We start from the raw sequence: 12,012 nt of genomic DNA, 5'->3' as shown, positions 1-12,012 counted from the left end.
TCCTGATGATGCAAAACTACCCTACCAGCTCTGAGGTGCCTAACCAATGGACACAGACAATAGTGTGGGGAAGGCAGGAGGAGGGTGGGGGTGGGGAGAAGGGGGTCAATAGGGGGGAAAGGGGAGACATCTGTAATACATTCAATGATAAAGATAAACAATACTCAGAAAAGGTGGGGGGATAGGAGAGGGCAAAGGGGGTCAAATGTATGGCAACAGAAGACTGTGAGCTTTTTTAGTGAGAGATAATAAATTACTGTTCTGCTTAAGCCACTCTGACCGCAGTTTTCTGTTATATTTAGCCAATTAATTCTAACTGAATCGTAACGAGACACTCATTTACAGAGGGGCCTCATATCTTGGGGACCTCCCTGGGTCATAGACCCTGTGTAGAAACCAAGGTTCCGCCAGACCACAAGGCAACCTTGTGCTTCCATGGTAGACTTTCCTAAAAATAGCAGCTGCTATAAAATTAAAAATTTTTCGAGGATAAAATTATTTTAGTGTGAGAGATATTACTAGGACAAAAGATATTACCTTTGGAGTATTGAGGATAAGGAGTCCAAAAGCGAATGGCCCCTTAGAATGCCACCCCCCTTAATTAGGCCACATGAAGTAACAGAAGCCCATAAAGATAAACCAGGTAAATCTCTCCCTCTAGTGGCGACTTTAGTTTTATACAAGATTGTGACAAGAGGGTTTAGTGTTTTCTTTTGGGACACACAAATTTTAGCACACACTAAGATGTTAACAAATTGAGTTTGGAAATTTATAATAGATTTTTAAAACTTTTTTTCTTTATAAAGTGATTTTGGCCCTGACTGGTGTGGCTCAGTTGACTGGAGCATCGTCCTGTGTACCAAAGGTTCAATTCCCAGTCAGGGTACATACCCAGGTTTTGGGTTCTATCCCTGGTAGGGGCACATTCGGGAGGCAACGGATCAGTGTTTCTCTCTCACATCAATGTTTCTCTCTCTTTCTCTCCCTCTCGCTTCCTCTCTGTCTAGAATCTGTGAGAGTATGTACTCGGGTATAGACTGGAGAAAAATAAAAATAAAAGTGGCTTTGTGTTCCTTCTATTTGATGATAGTGCAGTTACTGTGGAATGAATGGCAGTTCTTTCTTACTTACAGAGCTAATGGTTCTGCCATAATTGTTTAATAAAAAGTTTTAAAGTTGCCATTGTATGAATAAATGGTGTCTACATAAATTGTTTTTTGTAATTCATATAAAAATGAAAATTGTGTGTTTATTGTATAAATAACTGGTATCTATATAAATTGGTTCTTGTAATTCATATAAAACTGAAAATCAGTGCTATCATTCCATTTGGACTTTTTGGTAAGTTTTTAAAAAATTTTTTGATTCATCATCTCAATATTACATTATGTGCCCACCACCTAGTCATCTTCTGTTGCCATATATTTGACCCCCTTTGCCCTCTCCTATCCCCCACCTTTTATGAGTATTGTTTATCTTTATTGTTAAATGTATTACAGATGTCTCCCCTTTCCCCCCCATTGACCCCCTCCTCCCTGCTCCCACTCCCTCCTGCCTTCCCCACACTGTTGTCTGTGTCCATTGGTTATGTGTATGTGCATAGAAGTTCTTTGGTTTATCCCTTCAGAATGTCTTTCTTCAGTTTGCATTTGGGAATATTTCTGACATGAATCTTCTCTGTTATTGATTTATTTTTTCACACCATCAGATCTGTCTTTTATTGCTTCTAATATGGAGCCTGCTGTGTTGTTTCTTCTTGTTCTTCTCCTTCTCCTTCTTCTCCTTCTCCTTCTTCCTCTTCCTCCTCCTCCTCCTCCCCCTCCTCCTCCTTCTTCTTCTTTTATCACCGTTCTTTCCTATAGAACCCTGTTTTCTTCTTTTTAAAAAATCCAAGTCTATTCTTGTTCTATGGTGGCCATGTCCTGTCGAATTGTTTCTGGGGTTTCCTAGCCCAAGGCCCTGTGTGGTACAGTATGCTGCAGGAAGGTGTGCGGTGCGGATGGGAGGTGGCCTCATGTCAGGAAGAGCCAAGGGAAACGGTGTGGGGTGTGGGGACAGGTTGTAGCCATGGCATGTGTGTTAGGTGCCTTACTGAGCACTTTCAATATGGACCTCACTGAGTCCTCACAAAGCCCCTAGAAGTGAGGTGTTACGATTCCAACCCATCTCTTGGTGTGCCGGGCATGCCTACCTCTTCCGAACTGGATGGCGTGGAGAGCCGGCCTCCGGAGGCGGCCCACTAGCCCACCGATACTATCAATCCCTCACTCTTGTTTACACCAAGTAAACAATTTTGTAGGTTGGTTGAAAAGATCATTGTCATTGTTCTCAGAGAACAGGAAACGGGGGTTGGACAAGCTGTGCTGTCTCGAGCCCTGCCTCTGGATTCTTGCGTTGTCTTTGACGTCTGGGCTGAGGCAGCCAGTGATGGAAGCAATGGTGGACACAGCACCTCCAGGTAGAAGCATCATATCCTGTTGTGCAACTTTCTGGAGTCACTAGGTCAGAGCGTCTCCTTGTAGCGGTGGCAGTTACAGTCGGTGCCCATGAAGGATGAGGAAGACCAGGCTCTGTGGGCTGCTGTGGATGTTCCTCGCAGGTAAGTTAAGGAAGAGGTGTGCGCAGGTCAGGCCAGCCCGGGGGCCTGGGAGGGCTCACTGTCAGTACGGTTTCTTTTCTTATGAAGCCCCAGGAGATACGATCACCCAACGTGGAGCCAACAGTTACGCCAGGCTGGCTTTCTCTATGCACACTTAGTGGGATTGTGGGTGGTAATCCAGGGGGCAGATGGAGTTTGGTTCTCATGGAGCAGTGCATTTCTTTGTGTCTTATTCATGTTTCTTTAAAAAACTGCAAGAAGTTGGAGGGTTGTGTCCCATGGGGGTGAGCTCGGGGTTACTAAAAGCTCCCTGTGGCTTCTGTGTCAGGGAACAGTCACTCGGCACCCACTGGCGCTCGGGCTGGGATTGCTCTGACCCCAAGCGGACAGCTACTGTGGGCCACGCAGCTCAGAGGGGTAGGGCTGACTGGAGGGTCCGACTACCTGGGTTTTAGCCCTGACTCTACCACTTGCTACCATGATACCCTGGGCAAGACACTTAGTAACCTCTGCTTCATTAAATAAGCCGTGCCTGGATTTCCTTGCTCTCAAATAGGAATAATAGCTGGATCAATCTTTTTTTTTTTATCCTTACCTGAGGACATTTTTCTATTTTTTGTTCATATAGAGTAGAAGGGAGAGAGAGAGAGAGAAACATCGATGTGAAAGGGATACATCGAGTGGCTGCCACCCACACAACCCAACCAGGGCCGGGGACAAACTGCAACCGAGGTACATGCCCTTAGCGGGAACCGAACCCGGGTCTCTCTGGACCGCAGGTTGATGCTCTAACTGCTGAGCCAAACCGGCCAGGGCTAGCTGGATCAACCTTATAAGATAAAAGGATAAAGTTATGAACGTCAAATGAGATAGCATTTCAAACACTTAGCAATAAATGGTATTTGTTAGCCTTTTAAAAATTGACTTAGCATGCGTCAGGAACTCCTCTCTTGCCCTGGCGGGAGAAAGGGTGGCCAGGCAGCTCCCCAGCGCTGGTTTCGACCGTCTCCACTCACAGTGGACAGGCGGGCTTGCAAGCAACCCGTCCCCTGGACCGCCTACTGCTTTCGTCCGTGTGGGCTGCCTAACGAAAGGCTGCAGACTGAGTGGTTTATAAACCACAGAAATGTGTTTCTCCCGGTTCTAGAGGCTGGAAGTCCAGGATCATGGGGCTGGTGTGGTTGGGGTCTGGTGAGAGCCCCCTTCCCGGCTGCAGAATGCCGACTTCTCACTGTGTCTTCACGTGGAGGAGGGGAGCTCTCTGGAGCCTTTCACAGGGCACTGATCCTGTTCATCAGGGAAAAGCCCTCATGACCTGCTCACCTCCCAGAGTCCCCGCATCCTAATGCCATCATAGTGGGGGTTAGGATTTCTTCTTCTTTTTTTTTTCTAATCCTCACCCAAGGATATTTTTCCATTTATCTTTAGATAGAGGGGGGGAGGGGACATCGATGTGAGAGGGACGCAGCGAGTGGCTGCCTCCTGCACGACCCGGACCAGGGCCAGGGACCGAACAAATTGTGGCGGGACTCAAACTTTCAGATCATAGCATCCCCGTTGCCCAGGGAGTTGGCAAATATTTACCTATGCCATTGATTAAGAGATTAGGGCTTCTTAAATTAATGTTACAGAGGGTGGGGAGTGGAGCCTGGGCATGTTTCTGAGCCCAGCACAGTGCCTGGCGCAGAGGACATTCTCACCCATGGTTTGATAAATGAGTGAACGAACGAGAGAACCGAACTTGGTTTAAGACAACACTTAGCCTCTGCTCGCCTGTCTCTTGGACCAGAATTCGTGGGAGTCACCAGGAATTTTGTTTTTAAGGTTTCCTTAGAAATTGAAGTGCAGTCCCAGAAGAATTGGCCTTCAAGCCTGGTTTCACTTTCAGAGTCTTCAGGAATCCTTGGCTTGGATCTTTCCAACAGCAGGCTGAAGTGGGCGGGGCCTGCGAGAGCTCTTGGGCCATCCGGAGGCGGGCATGCCTGCGGGCTCTGGTGACAGCCCAGAGACTCCATCAGAGGGGCCAGCTGGCAGCTTTCAATGATCACTCTCAGCGCTATCGCTCAGGACTGAACGTGTGTGTATGTAGCGATCGTATTAATAGTAGCAGTGCTAGTTGTAGACAGTGATAGCCGGAACTACAATTTAATTCAGCATTGCTGTCCTGCCTGAGAGTTGGTGTTCCATGGTTGAAGGTATCCCAGGCCTGAGTGCATGGATACAGTGTAGTCCCTCAGCAAAGTTACAGAGCCCTGTTGTGACCAGTTGAAACCATAGAGCTGGGTCTTCTTATTTCCATTCTACTTGGCCCTCCTGTCAGCAAGGCTCCCTTCCACCAGACAGGAAGATCATTCCCATTCCAGATGGTTAACCTGGGTCAACCTCCAAGAGTATGACTGAAACTGTTGTCGGTGCAACCCAGTTACAACAATCAAAACTGTCTCTAGGCATTGCCCAATGTCCCCGGGGAGGCAAAACTGCCCCCAGTAGAAACCTAGCAATTGACGTTTCCTATCCCACTGACCTATCAGCTTCAGCAAGAAAAAGCATTCTTCTTAATAGCTACAGCAGTCTCAGGGAGAATTCCAATCGGCTCAGCCCCAGTCATGTGCCCATTCCAAACCAATCAGAGTGGCCAGGGTGATGGGGTTCTTTGATTGGCTAAGCCTGTGTTGTGTGTCCATCCTTGAGGATGTGGGCATCCCCATCAGTAAAGCCACATAGAATCGGTCTCCTGAGATAAAGGTGCTTTGCTACCCAAGGAAGGCACAGAGGAATACTAGAGAGTTAGATGTCTCTGCCTACCATGTCCTCAAGATGGTTTCCTCACAGTTTTTCCAATAGTTTCTTGATCCGATCTCTTTTTCCTGACTTAGATGAAGTTCCTCTAAGTGTTCGGAGGAGTTGCTCCCTACTGGTATTGTGTCTGCACATCCGCTCTGTGTCTTTCTCTAGAATATTTCGCTTCCATTGTGCCCCGACACACGTGGTCTTAGCACATGCACCATGTCCTATCTCTAATCAGGTACTTTCTTCCTCTCAAAAAAAATCATTTATAAAAGATGACTTGCAAGAACCATATGCAGGCTAGCTCTTGTACTTAAAACAAACACAAACAAACAATAAAAAGAAAACTACTCCCAGTGCAAAGACCCGAGGTCTGGGGCTGGCTTGCAGAGAAGATGCCTCTTCGCTGGAGGCCATAGGCTCTTTCTGGAAAATGGGTGATTGAACAAGAAAAAGAGGTGATTCCTCTCTCTCTCTCTCTCTCTTTTTTTTCCCCCAAAGAGAGGAAAGCTGTTCCTTACAGAGCCTAACTTTGATTCCCTGCTTACAGAACTCCAAGCTGCAGTTAAATTAAACGAGGAAAAGATTACTCTGACAGTGGGGCAGACCCTGAATGTCCAATGTCCCTTCAACGTCATGTACGCCAGAAGCAAGAAGGCATGGCAGAGGCTGACAGATGAGGGGGAGCGCCGGACACTGGCAGTAATCGGGGGAGGCTCGGAGCCCATCGACAATGGCCAGAGGTACTTCCTGGAAGAGCTCCCCACTGATGGCATAATGTACGTCCGAATGACCAACCTTCAACTGGAGGACTCGGGATTGTACGAGTGTGTGATCCACCAGCCTCCCAAAGACCCCTACGTGTTGTTCCATCCTGTCCGCCTGACGGTGACGGTGGGGAACGGTGAGTGGTCTGGGACCGGGAGGCCGATGGGGAGAGCGGGCGAGTGGGGGCAGAAGCCATGGTGGTGCACCAGCAGCCTGTCTTTCTCCCAGAAGCTCCATGTCTGTTACTTGAGGTCCCTGAGAGGCATCTGGTCCAACAGTGAGAAGTGGTTTCTATGTACGGATTCCTCTTCAGTAGCAAAGCCTAATTTGGGGTGCTCTTATAGGAAAACAGGTACAGAGAAAGGTGAGTGGGAGACATGGGATAATTTAGTCTCAGTCTCCAGGTCTCCATGTAGAAGTCAGGGATCCACTCTCACCCTCCCTAAGATGCATTTGATGGCCCTTCTGGGTCCTCACAAAGCAGTGCTTCTCAGACCTTCCTGTGAACAAAGACCACCTGGGGAGCTTGTTTCAGGTACAGACTGGTTCAGCAGGTCTAGGGTGGGATCTAAATTCTGCGTTTCTGATCTTCTTGAAGGTGTTGCTGGTGCTGTGGTCCATGGCTCCAGGACTCCCTTTGGACCCCCACTCGTGGACAACGCTGTCTCGCCAGGTAGCAATGGCCAGTTCACTTCTGGTTTCCCCATTTCGTCTCTGAGCACTTTGAGGGAGGAGCCTGTACCTTGCTCCAGTCTGTAAGACCAGCAATGAATGGAGCGTGGTGAATGGAGTGTGGGGCACACAGGAGGCCTGCAGTAGATGTTGATCTGATGAATTAAGGGAGGCAGAGGAAAGAGAGATAGGTTCAAGTTCCCAAGGAAGACAAGGTAATATGTGAAATACATTGATAAAAGATGGCTTGCGAAGCAATATGCCACAGGTATAGATCAGTGCAAGGCCAGGCGAATGTAGAAGCTATGGTAATCAAGGAATTCTTCTCGAAGAAGGTAGGGGTGTATGGATTGGTGAAGAATAGCAGGCAATGCATTCCCAATAACATGAACAGGAAATGATTTCCTTCTTTTCTTTCTTCCTCCCTTTCTTCTTTCCTTTCGTCCTGTCTCTGACCCATGCTGACCCCATATAGTAAACAATAAATCTTAGCAATACCATACCACCCATCCATCCATCCATTCATCCATCCACCCACCTGTCCACCCACCTATCCATCCACCCAATGTGTCTTCTTGCAGATCCTGCCTCAGAAAAGAGTCCTGCCAGGAACTCGGCCCAGGTTTCCACCCTTCCTCCTATTACCACCAAGGCCCGGCGCACGCTGCGTAACAGTTCCAGGACTGTGACCCAACACCTGCCCATGCCAACAGCCAGCCTCTCCTCTCCTGGCCTGGAAGTCAACCCCACACAAGGGACGGATGTCATCAGGTATGGTGGGGTGGGGCTTTGGACACCTAGCCCTTTGATTCCCAGTCCTTGTGCTGAGAGGATGTGGAGAGAGGGATGGGGAGGGTGGAGCACAGGAGCAGAATGGCTCACCTCTGCCTGGTAGAACTTCCCAGGGGAGGAGGGAGGTGGTGCTAGAGAGAGGAGGAGGCTCTGGTGAGGTCGGACTCTCCCCAGTTCTCCCTCTGTTTCCTTGAATGTCAGAGGAGGGAGGGAATGGCATCTTTGCCTCATTCCAAAGTGTATTCACGGTCATGCACACTTTAACACAGGAGTGATTCTAAACATTTTCATTATTTTTCCGCGCTAAAGTTCTTTGTTGATGTTGATACCTATTCTTTGTAATTGTAATTTCAATGAATGCATACTTTTGTATCGATGGAGAAACCATGACTTACATGATCATTTGCCTGTTTTTACATGTTGCGGTTTCCTTTTTTTATAGTATTAGCTCTGAGATAGACATATTTTTGCAGGTGTCTTCTCCTCCTCCTCCTCCTCCTTCTTGTTCTTCTTTGTTAATCCTCACCAGAGGATATTTCCCCATTGATTTTTATATAGAGTAGAAGGGAAGGAGGGAGAGAGAGAGAGGAACATTGATGTGAGAGAGACACATCGACTGGTTGCCTCCTGCATGACCCGACCAGGACCAGGGATTGAACCTGCAACCTAGGTACAAGTCATTGACTGGAAATTAAACCGGAGACCCGTAGGTCCTCAGGTCGATAATCTGACTAACCGCTGAGTCAAACTGGCCAGGGCATCTTTTAAATCATTTATTCAAACAAAATTTCTGTTAAGAAAATATGAACATGTATATTGCTTTGTATACATCTTACCAGGTGCTCTTCCAAAGTTGGGGGCACTTTGCAGTGTGATCCATAAGGCATGAGTGAAGCATGCCTTCCAAGGTCTCGGTGTTGCTAAAACGTCCCTCCCAAATAGGTGTGAACCGGCCGTTCCCTCCGACGGTGGAGATGAGCTCCGTGCTGGGAGAGACAGAGCCCTTTCTCCCCTTGTCTAGTTCCGCTGGCACCAGACTAAGTGCCTGGTACATAACAGGTGCTCAGTAAACCTTTATGAACTAAATAAAATAAGTGAGCTAGTGAGAGTCAACATTGTTTAAAAATATCTTTCTTGATTTTTAGAGAGAGAGAAGAAGGGAGAGGGAGAGAGAAAGAGATACATCAATGTGAGAGCAGAACATCGATCAGCTGCCCCCTGCACGCCCCCTGCCACGGATGGAGCCCGAAACCCTGGCATGTGTCCTGACCGGGAATCAAACCGGCAACCTTTTGGTGCATGAGATGATGCCCAACCAACTGAGCCACCCTGGCAAGGACTAAAATTTTTATTTATTCACAACTTTTAATTTCCAGTTTGTCAGTAACAGTGCATAACCTTTGTCCACATTCTTATTAGTGCTCGTACCTCTTTTATCCATTAACTTTATCTAGTAATTAATTATAAATTAGTTTCTCGGAGTCCAGGGAGGAAGACAGAAGCCACTGAGCTGTTTGAAAACAAAGTAGTCTAATACGGGGAACTGTTTGCCCAGGTAATGGAAGAGCTGAGTCCCCAGTCTGGGGACAGATGGAGAGACCCCTCAGAGGAAGCCACTTGTCACCCTGTCTTGGGTGGGTCCCCAGAAGCAGGCTGTGGGACAAGGCTCGTGCAGATGTTTTGGGGAGCTATCCCAGATCAAACCGTTAGGGAAGTGGGGCCAGGGGACAAGGAAGCCTAGCAAAGGGTCTCATAGCCAAGCTGAGTCCCACAGGGGGAACTTTGGCTCAGTCCTGCGGAGGCTCCTGGGGACCCACAGGTCACACTCAGGGTTGTCTGTATCAGGGGCGAAGAGCTGGAGTATTTATATTCCCAAATTTCCCGTGCTCAGTGAGGGCAGCCCGGGGACACATGAACTCCCAGGCACTGCAGAGGTCTGGCCTGCGTGCAATCTCCAGAAGGGCTGTGTGCTGGCCAGGGACAGTGAACGCACCCAGGAGCTTGCTGCATGAAAATACTAAAAGGTTGGGAGGGCATGAGGTGGGACACTGGCTGGAGAGACCGGAAGGAGGTGGAGGCATAGGAGGCCAGAGCTGGGACCTTTTGGCAGCAGATCCCAAACCCAAGCGAGGGTCAGAGCGGTGCCCTGCCCCCGCCCTGCCAGCACACCAGTGTCTGAACCTCCAACATCTGGTTGCTGGTGTTTCAGGCCAGTTTCGCAGGCCGAGGGTGGACGTCAGCGCAAAAGGGCCATTTCTCGGCTTTCTATGGCTACCATGTCATTTGTCGCTTTGCTAGTGTGTACATTTCAGTTTTACGTAGACAAATGTCGATTCTAAAATTGCTGCTTTGTTATTCTTTGGAAGGGGGGAGTATATTCTACGTGGTATGAATTGTAGAAAGGATGACTTTTCCTTCCTACTGCACTCCAGGTACCACGGGACTGTTCAGTCAACAATCCGTGCCTACCTACTGGGCTGCCGATTAATTTCCTTAGATGTTAAATTCTTACATAACATTAGATCTGTCTTTGGATTTCAGTTTGTTTCACCACCACCTATTTCTTTCTGTCCCGTGTCTTATTGTGCAGGTTGCTTTTGCTATGATCCATTTCCAGGTTCACTGAGTCTAGATGGGCCAAGTGTCCTCACTCATTTCTATCCCCTTTTTATGCTATCTACTGATTTCTATCCAGAACATTTATTTTATTGTTATTTAAAAAAATTTTTTTTCTTAATTATTTTAGAGAGAAAGGGAGAAGGAGAGAGAGAGAGAAACATCGATGAGAGAGAACATCAACTGGCTGCCTCCTGCACGCCCCCCGCTGGGGATCGGGCCCACAACCTGGGCATGTGCCCTGACTGGGAATTGAACCGCTGACCTCTTGGTGCAGGGGTCGATGCTCAGCCAGTGAGCCACACTGGCTGGACCATCCAGGACATTTAGAATAATTTTTGCTAAAAATCTATAAAAATTCAGGATGGGATTTTGACAAGAATTGGATTCTTTTCAGTTGATAGATGTGGAAACTGAGGCCAAAGAGATGAGGGGCCTCTCCCAGGAGGTAGGTCATGATGCTGAGACTGGAAGTTAGGCCTCCTGGCTCTGGGCCCCCGTTCTCTCCCCTCATCGCAGTGCAGGAAGGGGAGCTCAACCTGCCCTTGCTCCTCGCTGTGTCCCCTGGCCCCGCGTTCTCTACCCCTCAGCAGTTTAGGCGACGGGACAAACACGCACAGCCCCGTCAGTACGGGGAAGGCTCTGAGAACCTGTGCGGATAGAGTAAGTGGTGTGCAGAACGTTTGTAGAGAGAAACTCAAGAACGAGGAGTTGTCTGCTGACATCGGCATGGAATCTTCTCTCCCGCAGGTTCTCTCGGATGAGCATCATCATTATCGTGGTGTGTGGGATCCTGAGTAAGAGCCTGGTCTTCACTGCCCTGCTGTTCGTCACACAGAGGTCATGTGGACCCTAGGCCCATGGACACACGAGAATGCCCCGTGACCTCCATCCACCGCCCCCTGGCAGCTGAGCCAGAAGAGTGTGAAGGCGGGGGGGGAGGGGGGGGGCACAATGACTGAGCTGAATCTGTAACACAGGTTATTTCTAAGGCTCGGGATGCCCCTTCCTGGCCCTGCTGACTCCCTACATGTCACCAACAACCTTGGATGTGAACTGTGCCCAATCAGAAGAGAAGATGCAGCCCCCAACATGCCCTGGGCCTCCATTCCACCTGCGGCCCAGGCTTCGCATTAAATACAGATGGAGTGCAATGCTTTTCACTGTCCTGTGGGGGTTGTGAGGTACAGAGGGCACAGCGGCTAAATCTGCCCTGGTCCTGGCCCTGGACACGGCACTGTGGCTTGGCCTGGACAGAGATGCTCCGCAGGGGCACCCGGCTCCCCCGGCCACTGGGCCTGCCTCTCTTCCGGAATCAATCACTGGGTTTCTCCCTCCATCTGTGGCCCTTCCCTACACTCCCAGAAAAGGGGGTTGAAATCATGGAGGGAGGACAAGACCTGATATCACATGGAGAATTCCATATTAGGAAAGAGAAACCACGTTAAGCAGAAGGCAGCGTCCTGAGGCCACGTGGGGAGGACGAGATCGGATTCGAGGGGAGCGCTATGGTGGGCGTCATCACTGGGCTCTCAGCACACCCGAGGGAGGGCAGGGCGGCGCGCGGCTGGAATGAAGCCACATGGGCAGTACGGCATCACTTGCTGGCAGGAATAAAACTGCAGAGTTCCTGTACTGAAGGCTGTGCCCACATGGAGAGAACAGCCAGGAGTCCCTCCTGTGGTGCCTTCGGTGCCTCTTTTCCTTGTATCGCACAGGGGCAGGCACGGTGGGGTGACAAGATCTCACCACGTGGGCTTCTAGAGGCCCTCCTCAGG

The 12,012-nt window shown here is 49.1% G+C and overlaps 1 protein-coding gene across 2 annotated transcripts; it reads left to right on the top strand.

Annotated features, from left to right (window-relative positions):
* Positions 1–2,472: 2,472 nt before the first annotated feature.
* TREM1 (triggering receptor expressed on myeloid cells 1) lies at positions 2,473–11,404 on the top strand. Of its 2 annotated transcripts, none has more exons than XM_036249238.1 (5): positions 2,473–2,599; positions 5,937–6,290; positions 6,753–6,827; positions 7,408–7,597; positions 10,985–11,404. In XM_036249238.1, the coding sequence occupies exons 1-5, from the start codon at positions 2,554–2,556 to the stop codon at positions 11,088–11,090; spliced, it is 771 nt and encodes a 256-aa protein (XP_036105131.1). In that variant the 5' UTR covers positions 2,473–2,553; the 3' UTR covers positions 11,091–11,404. The 2 variants fall into 2 exon arrangements, with proteins under 2 accessions (XP_036105131.1, XP_036105132.1); XM_036249239.1 differs by having other exon boundaries at positions 2,537–2,599; positions 5,888–6,290.
* Positions 11,405–12,012: the final 608 nt, after the last annotated feature.

Source organism: Molossus molossus, unplaced genomic scaffold, assembly GCF_014108415.1.
Source record: "Molossus molossus isolate mMolMol1 unplaced genomic scaffold, mMolMol1.p scaffold_m16_p_8, whole genome shotgun sequence".
Taxonomy (NCBI): domain Eukaryota; kingdom Metazoa; phylum Chordata; class Mammalia; order Chiroptera; family Molossidae; genus Molossus; species Molossus molossus.
The sequence above is the reverse complement of the archived record's forward strand: the minus strand, read 5'-3'. Positions and strand labels throughout refer to the sequence as shown.

Bases quoted from the DNA above. Each gene is read 5' to 3' on its own strand.
- TREM1 (XM_036249238.1), top strand. From the start codon at position 2,554: ATGAGGAAGACCAGGCTCTGTGGGCTGCTGTGGATGTTCCTCGCAG. The intron at 6,828-7,407 runs GTAGCAATGGCC...GTCTTCTTGCAG, and splicing joins GGACAACGCTGTCTCGCCAG to ATCCTGCCTCAGAAAAGAGT. The intron at 7,598-10,984 runs GTATGGTGGGGT...TCTCTCCCGCAG, and splicing joins CAAGGGACGGATGTCATCAG to GTTCTCTCGGATGAGCATCA.